General features: G+C 44.3%; 1 protein-coding gene and 2 pseudogenes across 2 annotated transcripts; 2 read left to right on the top strand and 1 right to left on the bottom strand.

The window, feature by feature from the left end:
- Positions 1 to 1220: 1220 nt before the first annotated feature.
- LOC146579493 (histone H3-like) lies at positions 1221 to 9759 on the bottom strand (annotated as a pseudogene).
- Positions 9760 to 10224: 465 nt separating this feature from the next.
- LOC146579492 (DNA/RNA-binding protein KIN17 pseudogene) lies at positions 10225 to 11525 on the top strand (annotated as a pseudogene).
- Positions 11526 to 12333: 808 nt separating this feature from the next.
- Positions 12334 to 19925, top strand: LOC146579491 (uncharacterized). 2 transcript variants are annotated; one of them, XM_085269381.1, is made up of 4 exons: positions 12334 to 12437; positions 18088 to 18236; positions 18929 to 19093; positions 19171 to 19925. In XM_085269381.1, the coding sequence occupies exons 2-4, from the start codon at positions 18180 to 18182 to the stop codon at positions 19258 to 19260; spliced, it is 312 nt and encodes a 103-aa protein (XP_085125507.1). In that variant the 5' UTR covers positions 12334 to 12437; positions 18088 to 18179; the 3' UTR covers positions 19261 to 19925. The 2 variants fall into 2 exon arrangements, with proteins under 2 accessions (XP_085125507.1, XP_085125508.1); XM_085269382.1 differs by lacking the exon at positions 12334 to 12437 and having other exon boundaries at positions 17805 to 18236.
- The last annotated feature ends 1431 nt before the right edge of the window (positions 19926 to 21356 follow it).

Genomic DNA, 21356 nt, shown 5'->3' with positions numbered 1-21356 from the left:
TGGCATATTTGTTTTACATCTATACTGTCCAGACTCTCCTGGTGGACATGGCATACATCAGGATTGTTTAATCTCATTTGAGTCATTGTTGACCTTAGCCATCTTTTTAGTCTTGTGAGAGCACTGAAGCTTCTTTCAGCCTCAGTACATGCGTTTTATCCTCAGATTAAAATTATTGTGTGCTTGATGTGCCTCACCTTTGGGCCTGGCTCTTCCCCTCTGACTGCACTAGGACATATTGCCACCTGATAAAATAACACATGGATTCGTGCCATATAAAAAGTGAGACATGTCAATTCAGATTCTTTGTCAAATATACACTAATGAAACAATTTACATCAGCAGCCTAACAATTGTCATGATAATAAATACTAGTTAATCTATAGCACCAAATCATCAGTCAGTCACCTGTGACCTCGCCTCTTCACCTCTGTCCGAGCTACAACATGGCAGAGCTGCCTCTGTCACCTGATGAATAACAGTGAGCCATTCCACATACATACAGTCACACATGTGCTTCAAATACAGTCATGAACCACCAAGTCATCATCCAACTTCACCTGTGATTCTTATATCACCATTACTCCACCACTACACCATTATTAAAACAATTTGTGCAAAGTGCACTCCAAGGTGGAATATTTGCAAAATCATGACTACCTCATGATATTTTGTCTCAAAAATGAACCCTATGAATATGTCAGTACCATTAGGATGAAATTATTGTGGCACCAACATTTTAACGTTAGACACATACTTTTAACAGCCTCTGTAAACTAATATCCTGGCCTGCTCGAGGCTGCCGTTTTCTCTGACAGTTTCAATCAAAATTGGAAATGCTACTGTGGGAGACTGAGAGAACTAATAGTGCTGCCTGTTGTGCAGTTAGTTTCCAAAACACGTTATTTATGGTTACATACAATTTCAGACTGATGTGGGCCAAAGCCTAGCATAGCCTGTAACGTTATTATGAAGGACACATTTTATGAGTGAACTTGAGTTCAAGTGACTTACAGGTTTCTTTGAAAAATACTTTAAATATAAATTTCGTAACTGAAGTCAGTGAATTCCATGTTGATGCCAACTGTAATTTCAGGAATAGAAACAGCATGAAGATTGAAGTGTGAGCATAAGATTCAATTTTAAAAACAATACTAACAATAAGAATAAAGGACGAGCTCTTGGTGTGAGTGAGGTGGCTCTGAAAAGAGCCGTTGTTTGTAGGAGAGCGTGCAGCTTAAGCTCTCTCTCCGCGGATGCGGCGAGCCAGCTGGATGTCTTTGGGCATGATGGTGACCCTTTTGGCGTGGATAGCGCACAGGTTGGTGTCCTCGTAAAGTCCGACCAGGTACGCCTCGCTGGCCTCCTGCAGAGCTCTGGAAGCGCAGGTCGGTCTTGAAATCCTGAGCGATCTCGCGGACCAGGCGCTGGAAGGGCAGCTTGCGGATCAGCAGCTCTGTGGATTTCTGGTAACGGTGGATCTCGCGCAGAGCCACGGTACAGGGCTATAACGGTGAGGCTTCTTGACGCCCCCGGTGGCCGGGGTGCTCTTACGTAGTGATGTGACGTTCTGTATCGAGGCTTCGGAGCGTGTGTCGAGTACTGGAGGGGGCGTTTCCGCGAAGAGCGTATCGAGGCTTGCTTCATTTATGGGAGGAGCTGAAAATGATGACGTCCGAAGCCTCGCTGCCCGGCTGTACCACGTGACTGGTTCATGAAGTGGTTCGAACTTTGCCGTGAGATATGACAGCGATACAAACCCCTCAGACTTCAATCAAAATGTGGGTGTTTGATGGAGAGTTGCGGTTAGTGAGAGTTGGAGAGAGTTTCGAGGTTTATGAGAGTGAGGAAAGTCAGGAGAGAATGGAGCCAGCTAAGAAGAGGAGGATGTCCTCCCCTGTGTGGGAACATTTTGATCTTATTCCTCCCAACAAGGTATGTAAATTTCTACAGAAGATGTATTTTCATGATACTGATGGTGCAATAAAACCTATGTTAAGCTGTCTGTACTTTTGTACAAGGTGAAGTGTTTGCTATGTGCCAGGGAGCTGGGATATAACAACAACACCTCATCCATGCTTAGGCACTACAGAGCTTTGCATGAGAATAAGGGGGACACCGATCGTGGAGCAAGACCAGGTGAGCCATCAAATGCAATGATAATATAGGATGCAGTAATGTTACTAAATGATATAACAATATTATACAACTGTTATAAGTTACGTGTGTGATATTTATATTTGTGCTTTGTTTTATTGTCTTTCCTCAGGAGAACAATCTCAAATAGATGAAGACCTGGTCAGCATGGTGATTGAGGACTCCCAGCCATTTAGCATTGTGGAGGACAAAGGATTCAAAAGATTTGTGAAATCATTAAATCCTAGCTATGTTCTCCCCACTAAAGGTTATAAAAGCAGTGAAAATTTAGTTTTTACAGAATAAAATGTGAACAGGCAGGACTGAGGCTCAAAGCCTCAGTGTGTAGCTGTCCATACCTCAACGTTACAAAAGCACAACCACTGTCCACACCCCAACCACACCTCACCTCACAGCATAGCTGGACTGGCCATCGGGCATACCGGGCATTTGCCCGGTGGGCCGCTGGCGATTTTTTGTTTTTATGGGCCGATTATTTTTTGGAAGGGTATAAATAATGAAAGGTGTTGGATTGGCCAATTAGTCATGATCGACTCTGGGCTGGACCAATTACAGCCGAGGAGGTCGGATGCACCCTCGCCCTTGTTTAGCAATCTTATAGACGAACTAAAGAAAATGGAGAACAAAAAAAGGAAAGGAGGTGCAGAAAAAATTAGGGCCAAAAAGAAACAAGCCCTTCAGGCAGACGCTGCCAAATGTGTAAAAATAACTGAATTGTTTGGCGGTAGCTATGGCATAGCTTCCACAGATTTAGCAACATCACCAAGAGGCCAGCAGGTGGATAAGGGAAAGGGGAGGCAAGAGGAGGAGAGACCCGAGGCGTCCACCGGTCATAGTGGCAGAGGAACTGAACTTCAGGTAAGAAGTTATGACCAGGGCCCTATTTCAGGAAGCCGGTTTAGTGGAAAAACTGAGTAAGTATACCCTGAGTTAACGAAAACTCTGGGTTTTCGGTTTCACAAAGCGAGTTCAGATGAAGCCTCAGTGAGTCACTATGACGACACACTCCGTGAAGCTAACCTGCCCCCTAGCAGGTTTACTTCAACTAACCCTGACTGTCTCCGCCCCTTTGTCGGAAACCTGACAGTAGGAAGTGTCGGACATGGCGTGCCACTTCCTTGAAGAGCCAGTAGATCGTGAAGCCCAAATTCTCCGCAGAGCTCTCCGCCGGGAGAGAGTGATCAGAGCGCGTTTGGACATTTTATCATTTCCTGATGATTTTCTGTGCGAACGTTACCGTTTCTCAGCACAATCTATAATTTATTTGGATAACATCCTCAGGCCATATATTACGCATGTGACACATCGCGGACATGCTCTCAGTTCATTGCATATTATTTGTATTGCACTTCGGTTTCTTGCAAACGGGAGCTTTCTGTATAATATTGGTGACGCTGAGCACGTTTCCAAGGCTACCGTCTGTCGGGCAGTCAGGAATGTTACAGTTGCACTGAAACGTCTCCTGTACTCGTTTGTGGTGTTCCCCGGTCACAGACCCACAAGATTTATCAAAGAGGGATTCCACAAAATTGCAGGTATCAGGATGACCAAAACTTAATGTATGATGTGGTGATACTTGGACTACTACTTAAATTTTACATTTATTTTCAGGGTTCCCAGGCGTGATTGGCTGTATAGATGGCACTCACATTCCAATCATTGCTCCTTCAGTAAATGAAGGAGACTATGTGAACAGGAAGTCTTTCCACAGCATTAATGTACAGGTACATAGTTCCCTGTAGCATGTAAAACTAACAAATTATTTCATCATAGTAATGGATGCTAATTTGTGTTCTCTGCACTGTGAAGATCATATGTGATGCTGCCAACATTATCACAAATGTGGAAGCCAAGTGGCCAGGCTCTGTCCATGACTCACAAATATTCCGTGAATGTACACTGAGCACAAAATTTGGACATGGTGAGTTGAGAATACTTTAAAATATATAAAGACCAATTGCTTCAGGGACATTTGAACTGAAGTGTATCCTTCTGTCTTAGGAGAGTTCACTGGCTACTTGCTTGGTGATAGGGGGTATCCATGTTTACCCTATTTGCTTACCCCTTACCCTGACCCTGAACCGGGCCCACAGCAGCGATATAATCTGGCTAATTGCAGGACAAGAGCCAGAATTGAAATGACTATCGGAATGCTTAAGGCCCGGTTCCAGTGCCTGCAAAGACTCAGGGTCACCCCAGAAAGGGCATGTGACATTATTGTGGCATGTGTGATTCTTCACAACATTGCCACAATTAGAGGAGAACACTGTCCTTCTGAACCAAACATCAGCAGTGATCCAAACCATGAACATCCTGACCCTCCCACGGACATACAAGATGGAAGAGCAGTCAGAGACACCATATGTCACAATCATTTCTTTTGACCCATCACCTCAACATGTTGAAAGAAGAATAAACAGATTTTTTGTTCAACTGGCTTTATTGGTCGCCTGTGTTTCCTGTACACAAAGTATTAAAAGATGTAAACCTCATAAAGTGTCTCTGTTGCTTCCTCCTCTGTAACAGCTGTCAATGTTTCTTCATTATTTTCCTGTAGTAAAGAAATAAACAACATTGCTGTTCTACTGTAAACTCATATAATCTGTGGAGTATTACTCACAACTGCATGTTGGTCTGGCTCAACAGGAGGCTGCACCAGATGCAGTACACCACCACCATCAACTGATAGAATATGAGGTTTATACAGGTCACTTATAACTTACAAGGGACCAAATGGCAATTAACAAACATACCAATCACCTTACACTTCATTGTCATTATGCTCTCAAAGACAACCAAGACTGAGGCAAGGCAAAATCAGTCGGAAAATAACTTCACTACAAAATAATCCATTATGGTAAAGAGTTTATCAAATGAATGAGTAGCACTGCAAAGGTGACTGTGAAGAAAGGATGTATGCACATCATGTATTATTTTGGATTTACCCCCTATGTAGGCACTTGTGTCTTGCGGGGTTATTGACTCAGAGGATGTCCCCGCAGAGATGCCTTCGGCCACAGGGCGCCCACTGTTTTGGCTGAGGGCCAACTGCTCAGCCTCTGTGAGTGGTGGTGGTGGAGGACCCCCACCTGTTTTTCGGGCCTCCGCTTTTTTTCTGTTGGCTATAACGGGCCACATTTGAGCATACAGAGTAAGCAAATATGTACTTGTAATGTGCTCAGATAATTTCAATAAGTGCTTACAGAAAGAAAATTAATGTAGCCTCTAACTGCAATTGATTTACATGGGACAAACAGACCAAGCACTATGGCTCATAATACAATTACACCTTACCTGTTTGGACTATATTTTTATATTTCATTTTTACTTGCTGCCAGGCACGTTTGGGGCCTGTTGGGTTGCACCTGCGCTCACATCACATCACAAAATAAAATGTATAAAATAACAAATAAAATAACATATGATAAAATAACGTGTTAAATGGGTGGAAATCCCTCGATCAATGTTTATATTAACACTCACGCATTGACTCTGTCGGCTATGTTTTGCCATGCATGCTTTTGCAGCTGTGGCTGTGTTACTTTTTTCCGCGGAATTTGCATGTTATCTGCCATCAGAATTTCGGCCTCAAGCGCTGTAAGATACATTGCCTTCTTTCCCTCCGTCTCCATGGTGACTCGCTTAATCTGTGCTCCGCTTATCAGGGCTTTATGTATCCTCGTCCGCGCGCTTCACTTGGGGTTAAAGCAACTCCGCGTTGACTGAACTAATTGTTATCAGCCTTTCTGAAACGGAATATTCCGAGTTGGACAGTTCGGGGTTACTCAACCGTGAGTGTCGTTTTTCACTCTGAGTTTTCCAAACCGGCTTCCTGAAACAGGGCCCAGGGCCCTGTTTCAGGAAGCCGGTTTAGTGGAAAAACTGAGTAAGTATACCCTGAGTTAACGAAAACTCTGGGTTTTCGGTTTCACAAAGCGAGTTCAGATGAAGCCTCAGTGAGTCACTATGACGACACACTCCGTGAAGCTAACCTGCCCCCTAGCAGGTTTACTACAACTAACCCTGACTGTCTCCGCCCCTTTGTCGGAAACCTGACAGTAGGAAGTGTCGGACATGGCGTGCCACTTCCTTGAAGAGCCAGTAGATCGTGAAGCCCAAATTCTCCGCAGAGCTCTCCGCCGGGAGAGAGTGATCAGAGCGCGTTTGGACATTTTATCATTTCCTGATGATTTTCTGTGCGAACGTTACCGTTTCTCAGCACAATCTATAAGTTATTTGGATAACATCCTCAGGCCATATATTATGCATGTGACACATCGCGGACATTCTCTCAGTTCTGTACATATTATTTGTATTGCACTTCGGTTTTTTGCAAACGGGAGCTTTCTGTATAATATTGGTGACGCTGAGCACGTTTCCAAGGCTACCGTCTGTCGGGCAGTCAGGAATGTTACAGTTGCACTGAAACGTCTCCTGTACTCGTTTGTGGTGTTCCCCGGTCATAGACCCACAAGATTTATCAAAGAGGGATGCCACAAAATTGCAGGTATCAGGATGACCAAAACGTAATGTATGATGTGGTGATACTTGAACTACTACTTAAATTGCACATTTATTTTCAGGGTTCCCAGGCGTGATTGGCTGTACAGATGGCACTCACATTCCAATCATTGCTCCTTCAGTAAATGAAGGAGACTATGTGAACAGGAAGTCTTTCCACAGCATTAATGTGCAGGTACATAGTTCCCTGTAGCATTTCAAACTAACAAATTATTTCATCATAGTAATGGATGCTAATTTGTGTTCTCTGCACTGTGAAGATCATATGTGATGCTGCCAACATTATCACAAATGTGGAAGCCAAGCGGCCAGGCTCTGTCCATGACTCACAAATATTCCGTGAATGTACACTGAGCACAAAATTTGGACATGGTGAGTTGAGAATACTTTAAAATATATAAAGACCAATTGCTTCAGGGACATTTGAACTGAAGTGTACCCTTCTGTCTTAGGAGAGTTCACTGGCTACTTGCTTGGTGATAGGGGGTATCCATGTTTACCCTATTTGCTTACCCCTTACCCTGACCCGGGCCCACAGCAGCGATATAATCTGGCTAATTGCAGGACAAGAGCCAGAATTGAAATGACTATCGGAATGCTTAAGGCCCGGTTCCAGTGCCTGCAAAGACTCAGGGTCACCCCAGAAAGGGCATGTGACATTATTGTGGCATGTGTGATTCTTCACAACATTGCCACAATCAGAGGAGAACACTGTCCTTCTGAACCAAACATCAGCAGTGATCCAAACCATGAACATCCTGACCCTCCCACGGACATACAAGATGGAAGAGCAGTCAGAGACACCATATGTCACAATCATTTCTTTTGACCCATCACCTCAACATGTTGAAAGAAGAATAAACTGATTTTTTGTTCAACTGGCTTTATTGGTCGCCTGTGTTTCCTGTACACAAAGTATTAAAAGATGTAAACCTCATAAAGTGTCTCTGTTGCTTCCTCCTCTGTAACAGCTGTCAATGTTTCTTCATTATTTTCCTGTAGTAAAGAAATAAACAACATTGCTGTTCTACTGTAAACTCATATAATCTGTGGAGTATTACTCACAGCTGCATGTTGGTCTGGCTCAACAGGAGGCTGCACCAGATGCAGTACACCATCACCATCAACTGATAGAATATGAGGTTTATACAGGTCACTTATAACTTACAAGGGACCAAATGGCAATTAACAAACATACCAATCACCTTACACTTCATTGTCATTATGCTCTCAAAGACAACCAAGACTGAGGGAAGGCAAAATCAGTAGGAAAATAACTTCACTACAAAATAATCCATTATGGTAAAGAGTTTATCAAATGAATGAGTAGCACTGCAAAGGTGACTGTGAAGAAAGGATGTATGCACATCATGTATTATTTTGAATTTACCCCCTATGTAGGCACTTGTGTCTTGCGGGGTTATTGACTCAGAGGATGTCCCCGCAGAGATGCCTTCGGCCACAGGGCGCCCACTGTTTTGGCTGAGGGCCAACTGCTCAGCCTCTGTGAGTGGTGGTGGTGGAGGACCCCCACCTGTTTTTCGGGCCTCCGCTTTTTTTCTGTTGGCTATAACGGCTCACATTTGAGCATACAGAGTAAGCAAATGTGTCACATGAGCAATATTAGGCCTGAGGATGTTATTCAAATAAATTATAGATTGTGCTGAAAAACGGTAACGTTCACACAGGAAATCATCAGGAAATGATAAAATGTCCAAACGCGCTCTAATCACTCTCTCCCGGCGGAGAGCTCTGCGGAGAATTTGGGCTTCAACATCTACTGGCTCTTCAAGGAAGGGGCACGCCATGTCTGACACTTCCTACAGTCAGGTTTCCGACAAAGAGGCGGAGAAAGTTAGGGTTAGTTGAAGTAAACCTGCTAGGGGGCAGGTTAGCTTCACGGAGTGTGTTGTCATAGTAACTCGCTCAGAATTAATCTAAACTCGCTTTGTGAAACCGAAAACCCAGAGTTTTCGTTAACTCAGGGTATACTTACTCAGATTTTGCTCTAAACCGGCTTCCTGAAATAGGGCCCTGCTGTCTATCTGTGTCAGATATAAACCAGGTTTAGTTGTAGTTTGTTTTCGTTGTGCTGACTTTTTACAGTCACTGGTACTGCCTAGCTAGCATGACGGAGTTTATATACTGCTGGGCGGGTGCTATGAAGTTACTGATAGTAAATTTTATTTTATGCTTAAGGTTAGTTTCTCAAACTCCTCAAAATCTTAACAAATTGTGCCAATCCTTACATGTTGCACCAGGCTGATCTATCATCAAAAGTGGAGAAGTCTGTGACAGAGGAGACAGAAGAGCAGCAGAGAGAGATGGAGCAAGAGAGAGAAATAAAAGAGCAGGAGAGAGAGATGGAGAGATGACTTTATGTCATCCATGAGGGATGCATTTGACCTATGTTTCACATATTATAGCCCAACAAGTTTCTTATAGCAATTTAAATATGAGCAATCACTTTTTGGCACAACACCGGCTATTGCAGTTACAGCTTCTTGCCATTTTTTGTGTTTCTTTTTATCGCTGTGTAACTGAGTTCAATTGAAAGCCTGCATGTGCTAGTACCTCTTGCCACAAGTTCCCAGAATCCTTTGCGGTTTTACCCCTGAATGACGTCACATTTTTGGTGGGCCGGTCTCTAGTCAAAATGCCCGGGCCGATTTTTTGTCCCAGTCCAGCCCTGCCTCACAGTAAATGATCATTTCCATTTCAAGCATTTCGAAATAATTATTTCCCATACTGCCACTATAAATATACACAGTGTACTGCCATCACTACAATATACATGTTTTACACACTCCTTTTGTTGTTGACATTTACAGGCTGTGTGCAAAATGCCACACTCTTCAAATTCATGCCAGCTATTATTTTTACGTCCAGTAGGTGTCCTGCTAGAGCAAATGAAGCTTCATGAAGCTTCGCGTTGGGGTGAACCAATTGGATGAAAAGCTTCAGTGCTTCATGGGGCTTCATCTGCCCATCACTACTCTTACGTGCGGCCTTGGTAGCCAGCTGCTTCCTGGGGGCTTTGCCGCCAGTAGACTTGCGAGCAGTCTGCTTGGTTCGTGCCATTCTTCCTCACTTTTCTTTCCCTGTGATAAGAGCAGAAAATGTAGCGAACAGAGGAGACTCGCTGCTCTTATAGTGTGTGACTGGCTGTGACGCGGTGCCGCTCCGGCTCGTGATTGGTGACTGGCTCCACGTGGAGCATCGCCCCGCCTCAGTGTGTGCTGCTCATTGGAGAAAAGTGCATTGATGTTGCGCGCTGCCGTAAGCCTCTCTACGATTGGTGCGTGACGAAGCTCCGCGCGCTCTGCGGAAATATAAGCGAGGCTTTGAGCTGATCGGGCCACATTTTCTCTTAGGTTCTTTTCTTCGTAGCATCGAGACTATCAAAACGAGTGGCCGCGGCAAGACTGGACATTCGCAAGTTTTTTCGTTTATTCGCGAGGGTATGACGTAGAAGCACACGCGGAAACTGTTTACCCTAGCAGCGAGCGCTGGTCTGAGCGGCTTTTCGAGGAAAAACGTTTTTTTTAAATCATTTTATAAAGTGTTTCGTGTTAAAGGTAACTAGTCATAATGGGAAAAGCAGATTTTCTTTCACCCAAAGCGATAAGCAACCGAATAAAAGCCAAAGGTCTACACAAGTTGAGATGGTATTGCCAGATGTGTCAGAAACAATGCAGGGACGAGAACGGATTTAAGTGTCACTGCATGTCCGAGTCCCATCAGAGGCAGCTACTGCTGGCCTCTGAGAACCCCACCAAGTTCATGGACTACTTCTCAGATGAATTCAAAAGTGACTTCCTGGAGCTGCTCAGGAGACGATTTGGGACCAAGCGAGTACACAGCAACATCGTCTACAATGAGTACATCAGTCACCGGGAGCACATCCATATGAACTCAACGCAGTGGGAGACTCTGACCGACTTCACCAAGTGGCTGGGCAGAGGGGGTTTTTGCAAAGTTGATGAAACCTCCAAAGGCTGGTACATCCAGTACATCGACCGCGACCCAGAGACCATCCGACGCCAAGAGGAGCAGGCGAGAAAGAAGAAACAGGAGCTTGACGACGAGGAGAGGAGTGCCAGAATGATCGAGGAGCAGGTCCGCAAAGGCCGTGAAGGCAAGGGCACTGATGAAACTCCAGTCTACACAGAGCTCAAACGGGAGAGTGAGGAAGAAAAAGTTGCTTTCAACTTGGGTGCCTGTTCTTCTGTCACTGGCCCCTCCAAATCAAGTTCGGTTCTGGGTGCTAGTGCGCTTAAAGCAGCATCATCTTCGTCTTCGACCTCAGTAAAAAGGAAAGACTCCAGCTCAGACTCCAGAGGAGGGGAAAAGAAGAAGAAATCAGCTTTGGAGGAGATCATAGAGATGGAGAAGAAAAAACAACAACAACAGCAGCCGGTGAGAACTGATGACTGGCTGCAGCCCAATATTATAGTAAAAGTAATCACCAAAAGACTGGGGGAGAAATACCACAAAAAGAAGGCTGTCATCATGGAGGTACGAGACAAATACACCGCAGTGGTAAAAATGATCGACTCTGGAGACAAACTGAAACTGGACCAGAATCACTTAGAGACAGTTATACCTGCCCCAGGTAAACGAGTTTTGATCCTGAATGGTCCTTACAGAGATATGGAGGCTCTGCTAGAGGGCATTGATGAAAAACATTTCAGCGCTGCACTCACTCTTGACTCTGGACCTCAGAAAGGAAAGAGAGTGGACATTGCCTACGAGGATTTCTCAAAACTGGCCTGAATAAGCATACTTCCTGTTTAAACCTCAGGTAGCTTTTTAGCTGAAGGACTCTACTGTGTCAGAGTTTATTCTCCGGGAATCTCTTGTGTAATAGGTGAAACCACACTCAGAAAAATTATGGTTCTTAAGTGGTTCTTCAGATGTCTTCATGGTTCTTTAAAGAACCATCATACGTCAAAGAACCTTTTTATTTTGTGGATGGTTCTTCAGCTATAACAAATGGTTCTTTAAAGAACAAAAGGTTCTTCATCTTTAGCAATCTAAGTTTGATGGTGTAAATGGCATAAATATTTATTCACTATAATGAGGCTGTGAATTATACTGTGTGTTTTCTTTGTGTGCATGTGTGTGCGAAGGGGAAGGGCGGGATACCTGGCAATTACCCTTTAAGAGAAGATGGTAGGAAACTGAATATTCAAATAAAAGTTAGAAATATTTGCAAACAGTAGACACAATACACACATTCAAATACTGTACTTTAGTTTTAAATTTTAATAAAGCATTACTATTTTCTACTCCAAGGCATTACTTTTGAGATTATTATATATTTTTGAAAATATAGCATAATGATAATACTAGTTATTGTAAACTTTACAAACCACCCAGCAGTATGTAAAGTCAAATTATAAAATACAAGTAAATAACAATTGCAGGACAGAATGTCAGTGTAATGAACACAGACTTCGTTTTGACAAAGCACACTGCTTAGGTAAATGATCTGAGTAGTTGTTCATCACTGATCAATTTGTTAATATGTGTTTCGAGCCAAATAAATGACAGGGAGAGAGAGAGTGACGTCAGAACAGGTCATACTGTAACCTCCCGGGAGCGGACGGAGGGGGTCAGTCGTTGGGATGCGCATGCGCAGACAGAGTGTGCGACCTTCGGGAAAAAAAAACTCACGGACTGTGACAGCGAAACAGATAACAGTCTTCAGTACCTGCTGGACTTTGAAGCTGTGGATTCTGGGATTGTTAGAAAAGGTAAAACATTTTCATTAAAACCTTATTACTGTGGTGTAATTGCATTGTACAGTAGATGTTAATGCAGCCGGTCAGTGTAGTTAGGCTGATGGCAGCTAGAGGGCGAGACCGGTGTGTTTCTGTATAGAATGTTATGTTATCTGGGGCAGAGCAAGAACAGGAAAATAAAGTGTGGTTATGAATCGTACAGTGGACCCGCGTATAATTGAATAACACGACATGGTGTCAGAAGTCCTGTACTGATCCATATAACCTCGACTGAACGAACCTGTGTCTGGCGGAGCTCGCGGGATAACGAGGGGAGAATATGGCGGATGAGACTGCACAGAGAGCACCGGCGGGGCCGAGCGCGACATTCAGCATCCAGCCACCGGAATCCTTCGACTTTTCAAAACCGCAGGAGTGGTCCAAATGGATACGGAGGTTCGAGAGATTCCGTCTCGCCAGTAATTTGAACGTCAGCTCGGAGGAAAACCAAGTCAACACGTTGATTTACTGCATGGGAGATGAGGCGGACGATGTGCTTCGCGGTCTGAGTTTAACAGCGGAGCAAAGGACAACGTACGAGGGGGTACGTGATGGTTTCCAGGCTTTTTTCATTGTGAAGAAAAATGTGATCTATGAGCGCGCCAAATTCAATATGCGCCGACAGGGAGACAATGAGACAGTGGATGCTTTTGTGACAGCACTGTATGCGCTAGCAGAACATTGCAACTATGGAGTGCTACATGATGAGCTGATACGTGATAGGCTCGTTGTCGGTCTCACGGACAAACGGCTGTCAGAACGCATGCAGCTTGACCCAGATTTGACTTTGCAGAGGGCTATCAACATGGCGAGGCAAAGTGAAGAGGTAAAGCGACAACAATCCTCCTTGCGAGGTGACTCTAGAGGTGAGGCTAGCGATGCTAAGTCAGTAGATAGAGTGCATAAAATCAGTCGTAAGCCTGTTAGAACCAAACTGCTCCAGACTGATAGTCGTCAAGCTAAAACACGTGGATTCCGAGAAGATGGCAGAAAAGGGCCAACCTGTCAGAAATGTGGTGGCGCTCCATCCCATTCAAAGCAGGATTGTCCAGCGAATGAAGTGAAATGCCATGCATGTGGAAAGAAAGGACATTACAGGCGTGTATGCAGGGCACCAAAAACAGTGCATGAGGTTGAAGAGGATGAACATGGTTTGTTCCTGGGCAGTGTTAAGTGTGAGGGTGAGCCGTGGACTGTCGACTTAAGCATAAACAACAAAAACGTGTCATTTAAAATTGATACAGGAGCCGATGTGACAGTCCTACCCCTTAAGGTGTTTAAGGAGCTCTACAGACACAACCACCCCCCCAGTCTCCACAAATCAACCAAGGCTCTGCTGGGTCCCGGGAGGAGTCGTTTGGATGTCGTTGGTGTCAGTGAGCTTGCACTGAGGAAGGGAGACAAAGAAATACTTGAGGATGTCTTTGTCATCAGACACCTGCACACTGCTTTGCTGGGGAGACCTGCTATTAGCAAGCTGGAGCTTGTGGCTCGTCTGGAGAGCATAACTATAGAGACGCTTAAAAAGTGCTACCCAAAGCTGTGCAGTGGTCTCGGTGAAGTACGTCAGCCGTACGACATCAAACTGAAACCTGGAGCTCAACCTTTTTCCTTGAAGACGCCACGGAGAATCCCGTTGCCTCTGATGGACAAAGTTAAGCAGGAGCTGGCCCGTATGGAAGAACTAGGGGTGATCAGCAGGATTGAGGAGCCAACTGATTGGTGCTCAGGCATGGTGGTGGTACCGAAGAAGACAGAAGATGTACGCATATGTGTCGACCTTACACACCTCAATGAGTCTGTGTGTCGAGAGAAGTACATACTGCCATCGGTGGAGGAAACATTGGGCAGATTGGCTGGTGCCAGCATATTCAGCAAGCTGGACGCTAACATGGGGTTTTGGCAGATACCTCTGACGGAAAACTCAGCCAAATACACCACTTTCATCACACCGTTTGGGCGTTATTACTTCAAGAGACTGCCCTTCGGGATTGCTTCAGCACCGGAGCATTTCCAGAACAGGATGGTCACAGAGGTCACAGATGGTATGGAAGGGGTGGTTTGCCACATGGACGACGTGCTGGTCTGGGGCAGAACGCAGGAAGAGCATGACTCTCGCCTACACGCTGTGCTGGGCAGGATCCAAAAAGCTGGCATCACCCTGAACATTAACAAGTGCGACATCGCGAAACAGCAGGTGACGTTTTTAGGGCATGTTCTCTCAGCCAGCGGTATCAGCCCTGACCCAAGCAAGACCCAGGCTGTGAGGGAGATGAAGGAGCCACAAAGTGTGAGTGAGTTAAGGAGCTTTCTGGGAATGGTTAACCAGCTTGGAAAGTTTATCCCACAGCTCGCAGAGAAGGACAAACCTCTAAGAGACTTACTGTCTAAGAAAAACTGCTGGAGATGGGACATTGACCAGGCTAGAGCATTTCAGAACCTGAAAGATGCGCTCACATCACCGCCAGTGTTGGCCATGTATGACCCAAGCCGTGACTGCAAGGTGTCAGCGGACGCATCATCGTATGGCTTAGGGGGTGTGCTGCTTCAAAGATGGGACGAGGAGTGGAGACCCGTTGCCTACGCGTCACGCTCCCTCACTGCAACAGAACAGAGATACGCTCAGGTTGAAAAGGAGGCTTTAGGTCTGACCTGGGCTTGTGAGCGGTTCCGCAACTTTCTTATTGGCAAACACTTTCAAATGGAGACAGACCATAAGCCGCTGCTAAGTCTGCTGGGGGCACAAACTCTGGATGCGCTCCCTCCCAGAATTCAACGCTTTAGGATGCGCCTCATGCGATATTCCTACTCGATTTCGCATGTACCAGGCAAACACCTGTGGACAGCTGACACGCTCTCACGATCTCCAGTGAAAGCAAAAGAAACACTTCAAGACAAGGAGTTGTTGGAGAGCACAAATATTTACGTGGACATGTTGATGGACAATCTGCCAGCTAGCAACAATTTCTTGGAGCAGCTGAGAGAAGAGCTGGAGAGGGACAGCGTATGTGCTCGCGTGATGCAGCTGTGTGAGGAAGGATGGCCCACACATTTCAACAGCGAACCAGCGCTAAGACTGTACTGGGCAGAACGGGCGTTCCTCACCGTACATGATGGTCTGCTAATCAAAGGGGACAGGTTGGTTATACCTGCAACTATGAGAATTGATGTGCTCACCAGACTGCACGAAGGTCACCAGGGAGTGGTTAAGTGCAGACAGCGAGCACGACAGTCGGTTTGGTGGCCAGGGCTAAGCCAGCAGATAAATGAGCTTGTCCTTAACTGTCGGACATGTTGCCAAGTGAGAGAAAACCACACAGAACCGCTGATGCCATCACAGTATCCGGGGCGGCCGTGGCAAAAGCTAGGAGCCGATCTGTTTATGCTGAGAGGGAAAACCTACCTTCTTGTCGTGGATTATGCCTCAAGATTTGTTGAGATTGCCCCTCTCACACCTTCAAGGTCAGAGGACGCGATCCATCATCTCAAAGTGATTTTTGCACGACATGGGATCCCCGAGCAGCTGGTAACAGATAATGGGCCACAGTTTTCAGGGGCAGCTTTTGAGACATTTGCAAAAGTGTATGGCTTCTGTCACATTACAAGCAGCCCGAAATATCCCCAAAGCAATGGCGAAGCCGAACGAGCAGTTAAGACTGTCAAGAATCTATTGCGGAAAGTTGTTGATCCACACTTGGCTCTGCTCGCTTACAGAGCCACCCCACTGCAGAATGGCTATAGTCCAGCCCAACTCTTGATGGGGAGACGGCTTCGCACCACAGTGCCAATACTGCCATCTCTGCTAGACCCCGCACTTCCTGATAGTGTGGTTGTCACCCGGAGGGAAAAGGAGAGGAGGACTAAAGAGGCACAGTCATATAACCTTCGTCATCGCGCACGCAGCCTCGACAGGCTCACTCCAGGCCAAGAAGTGTGGATAACAGACCAGAGAGCCAGCGGCACCGTTATTGGCAGCCACTCCACACCACGATCATATCTCGTGGAGGGACCTCGTGGGACAATTAGGCGGAATCGTCGGCATCTTGTTCCCATGAAACACTCTCCAGACCAAACTGAGAGCAATAATGGGGAGCCAGAATCTGCAGAAGCCGGGGAGCAGTGCTCCACGGACATGCCAGAGACAGTTTCTCCAGAGCTTCCATCTACACCCAGAACCAGATCCGGAAGAGTGGTTGTGAGACCAACCAGATTGGACTTATAACGGATAAGATGGAAAGGACTGTTTTATACAAGAATACCCCTCTTTCGTAGTATTGTTTGCACAATATGGGTAAAAGTGTAAAAGCTAAAAGGTTGTCATTTTCAAATATGCATGTTCAGAAGTTGGGAAATGCAGGGGGTGTGACAAGTTAGCATGTAAGAATTTGTGTTACTTAACGGGTTAATTAGAGTTAAGATTTTCATTATATAGTATTCCTTACAGGTAAGCGCAGGACCAGACCTTCCAGCCACAGAGGCAGAATAACCCTCTAAGGTCTGGTGAGTCAATGGTAGTCTACCCATTGATTCTAGAAAGGGGAGATGTGGTGTAATTGCATTGTACAGTAGATGTTAATGCAGCCGGTCAGTGTAGTTAGGCTGATGGCAGCTAGAGGGCGAGACCGGTGTGTTTCTGTATAGAATGTTATGTTATGTGGGGCAGAGCAAGAACAGGAAAATAAAGTGTGGTTATGAATCGTACAGTGGACCCGCGTATAATTGAATAACACGACAATTACGGTTTTATTTTTGTTACTCGTCATTGTAGCTTGCTGTTAATGTTGTGCTAACAGTAGCGATTAGCTAGATACGTTAGCCGTTGAGGTCAACGCAATTTAGTATCCAACTGTTTTCCTAACAAAACCACTGTTATAATTAAGTGAAGCTGCTCCCAGCTAATTTGAACCTTTGGCTTCTAAAATATGTGGTTCAATTGCGTGCTGCGTACATAACCTAATGTCAGCTAGACCGAAATTAAAATGTAATATATTGTTAAAGTCACTAAAATGGCGCCTGAAGCCTGTTGTGATGTGAGCTCTGTGTCTGCTCTAGAAACTCTGAAATTCTGTAGATCTGAGCCGTACATTAAATACTCACATGAACCTGTACCTTGAATTCTGTATGAGCTTTATAAAATACAGCTATGCATAAGTGTTTTGAATGAATAATTAGATTAGATGACTCTTTATTGTCTAATCGAATTATATAGAAATGAATAGAAATGTGACATGAGAAGGTGTGTCTTCCTGCATAACTTAGTTTCGGACTAGTTGACAAGTTATGCTCCGGTCATTTGATGTTTCCAAGATAGATGTTCTTTTGTAATATAGTTAATTTTTTTGTATATTTCATTTATCCACCATCATACATCATACATACAAGCTAAGAAGAGGTCGTTATACTAACAAGAGGTATCAACGCTGGGCCAAAGTTCAGCACATGGTTAAAGTTTGTAATCCAGCCAGGGTGTAAATATCACTCAGCAGCCAGAGCTGAAGCAGGTAGCATCAACACATAAATCTACTCTACCCGGCTTAAATCACAAGAGCACCTCTGACCAAAAAGCTGTAGATTTTTCTTGTTTGCACAAATTAATCCAGATTCACATTAATTGTGTTCACAGCTCCAACAAAATGAGGAAGAGGAGGGGGAGAAACACAATTAGGTTGAATTACAATTGGATGGAAGGCGAGGACAAGGAGAAGGAAGCTTAGGATGAGGAGGAAGAAAAGCAGCAGGAGCATCTTTAGGGATCCCTATGATGTCATTGAGGTTGGTTTCATTAATATGGTCCTCTCACAAAGAACGATGACTTGTTTTAGTTCACCTACTTCCTGTATTAAATAGTGATGTGCAAAATGTTGTGAAAAACCATGGAGCAGGTACGTATAGTGCATCTGCAGGTAAATGAACATCAAATCTCTAAGACAGACTGAAATCTGTATATTTATCACCCTTATGATGACACCCATGTCAGCCATTGGTTTATGGACTTTGTATTTTGAAGCCTCAACATTTTCTTTATTGCTGTTGCTATGTTGGGACCATGAGGGATCAGAATCTGGAGTCATGCACACTATTGTTTCATTTAGTGTGTATCCATAAGATTCGTACAGCAGATCCAAGTTGTGCCTTGAAAACAGGAAAGTCGTCTGCATAGAGGAGAACTGTAATAGCAGGCTTGTAAAAAGTGAGGCTTTGTGCTCTCGTTTTACTTCTGTCACCCTGTTTTGATGCAGATTTCACTTGAAATCAGGCAAGAACTGGACTTATTTTTTATAATGTGTTCTTGTGAATTGATTGTGTATCGCATATGTTTGATTTGACTTTCTGCAAGACAACAGTCGTCCACTGGCCAAAAAAGTTTTCCAAATACCTCCACGTGATCAAGCCTGGATTTAGAAAAGAATAGCAAAAAAATCTGCACCTCCTGCTTCAGATGCAATTTGTGTTTCTGTGTTCAGAGGCAGCAGCGAGAGGGGAGACCTCGGCTCATCCAGCTGGAGAGCCTGACCAGGACGAGTCGAACATTAACTGAGCTCTTCCAGGGCACCCTGCAGACTCGGCTGCTGGCATCGGCGAGGGATGACGTGAACGCCAAACTGGAGTCCATCACAGGTCAACTGCAGGTATGCGAGTCAGACCTTCTGAGGAGGGTTTCACTTTTCTCTTCTTTATAATTGACTCTTTTCTCGATCTCTTTCAGCTCCTTGTCTCAGAGTGGGAGGGATTTGAAGCACAAAGGGAGGAACTTGTCATTTGGTTGGCTGATATGGATGTGAGGTTGACCAGCTGACAGGAAACACCAGTGAAAAACTGAAACAACTGCAGGTGTGGGCTTGTTTTGATATGACATATACAGGGAGTGCAGAATTATTAGGCAAGTTGTATTTTTGAGGAATATTATTATTGAACAACAACCATGTTCTCAATGAACCCAAAAAACTCATTAATATCAAAGCTGAATGTTTGTGGAAGTAGTTTTTAGTTTGTTTTTAGTTTTAGCTATTTTAGGGGGATATCTGTGTGTGCAGGTGACTATTACTGTGCATAATTATTAGGCAACTTAACAAAAAACAAATATATACCCATTTCAATTATTTATTTTTACCAGTGACACCAATATAACATCTCCACATTCACAAATATACATTTCTGACATTCAAAAACAAAACAAAAACAAATCAGCGACCAATATAGCCACCTTTCTTTGCAAGGACACTCAAAAGCCTGCCATCCATGGATTCTGTCAGTGTTTTGATCTGTTCACCATCAACATTGCGTGCAGCAGCAACCACAGCCTCCCAGACACTGTTCAGAGAGGTGTACTGTTTTCCCTCCTTGTAAATCTCACATTTGATGATGGACCACAGGTTCTCAATGGGGTTCAGATCAGGTGAACAAGGAGGCCATGTCATTAGTTTTTCTTCTTTTATGCCCTTTCTTGCCAGCCACGCTGTGGAGTACTTGGATGCGTGTGATGGAGCATTGTCCTGCATGAAAATCATGTTTTTCTTGAAGGATGCAGACTTCTTCCTGTACCACTGCTTGAAGAAGGTGTCTTCCAGAAACTGGCAGTAGGACTGGGAGTTGAGCTTGACTCCATCCTCAACCCGAAAAGGCCCCACAAGCTCATCTTTGATGATACCAGCCCAAACCAGTACTCCACCTCCACCTTGCTGGCGTCTGAGTCGGACTGGAGCTCTCTGCCCTTTACCAATCCAGCCACAGGCCCATCCATCTGGCCCATCAAGACTCACTCTCATTTCATCAGTCCATAAAACCTTAGAAAAACCAGTCTTGAGATATTTCTTGGCCCAGTCTTGACGTTTCAGCTTGTGTGTCTTGTTCAGTGGTGGTCGTCTTTCAGCCTTTCTTACCTTGGCCATGTCTCTGAGTATTGCACACCTTGTGCTTTTGGGCACTCCAGTGATGTTGCAGCTCTGAAATATGGCCAAACTGGTGGCAAGTGGCATCTTGGCAGCTGCACGCTTGACTTTTCTCAGTTCATGGGCAGTTATTTTGCGCCTTGGTTTTTCCACACGCTTCTTGCGACCCTGTTGACTATTTTGAATAAAACGCTTGATTGTTCGATAATCACGCTTCAGAAGCTTTGCAATTTTGAGACTGCTGCATCCCTCTGCAAGATATCTCACTATTTTTGACTTTTCTGAGCCTGTCAAGTCCTTCTTTTGACCCATTTTGCCAAAGGAAAGGACGTTGCCTAATAATTATGCACACCAGATATAGAGTGTTGATGTCATTAGACCACACCCCTTCTCATTACAGAGATGCACATCACCTAATATGCTTAATTGGTAGTAGGCTCTCGAGCCTATACAGCTTGGAGTAAGACAACATGCATGAAGAGGATGATGTGGACAAAATACTCATTTGCCTAATAATTCTGCACTCCCTGTATTTGATATGAAACATACGTCAGAGACATTATCCTAAACTGGACTAACAAAGGACCATGAGTACAACATGAAACGTACATTACATAGCGTAATGCTAAAGTTCATTGATCATTTTAATCATAAACTTGTTGTTGAAATATTTTTACTGAACATGCAAACATCTGCTGATGAAAATGTGTTGATTTATTGGTCTGTTATGAAGCTATTGCTATTTCTAATGTGTTTTATCACTTTCTGATGTTTTATTAATTAAACAATACATGTATTGTTGTGTTATCTGTAGCTATAGTATTTATATATATATTTATTTATAGTATAGCAAATATATTTAATTATTACTGTTTAAAACACTAATATGTGACATGTATTAGTAGTGATGTTGTGCTGAGGGTTAAAATGCCTTTTTGTCTTTTGGTAACTACAAAATGACAATAAACCATTAATATATGTCTACGCTGTGCTCGTATTTATT

Source organism: Mchenga conophoros, linkage group LG3 (genome assembly GCF_057382185.1).
Source record: "Mchenga conophoros isolate Kocher_MC1m ecotype Shallow Benthic linkage group LG3, M_conophoros_male_GT1.1, whole genome shotgun sequence".
NCBI lineage: Eukaryota > Metazoa > Chordata > Actinopteri > Cichliformes > Cichlidae > Mchenga > Mchenga conophoros.
The sequence above is the reverse complement of the archived record's forward strand: the minus strand, read 5'-3'. Positions and strand labels throughout refer to the sequence as shown.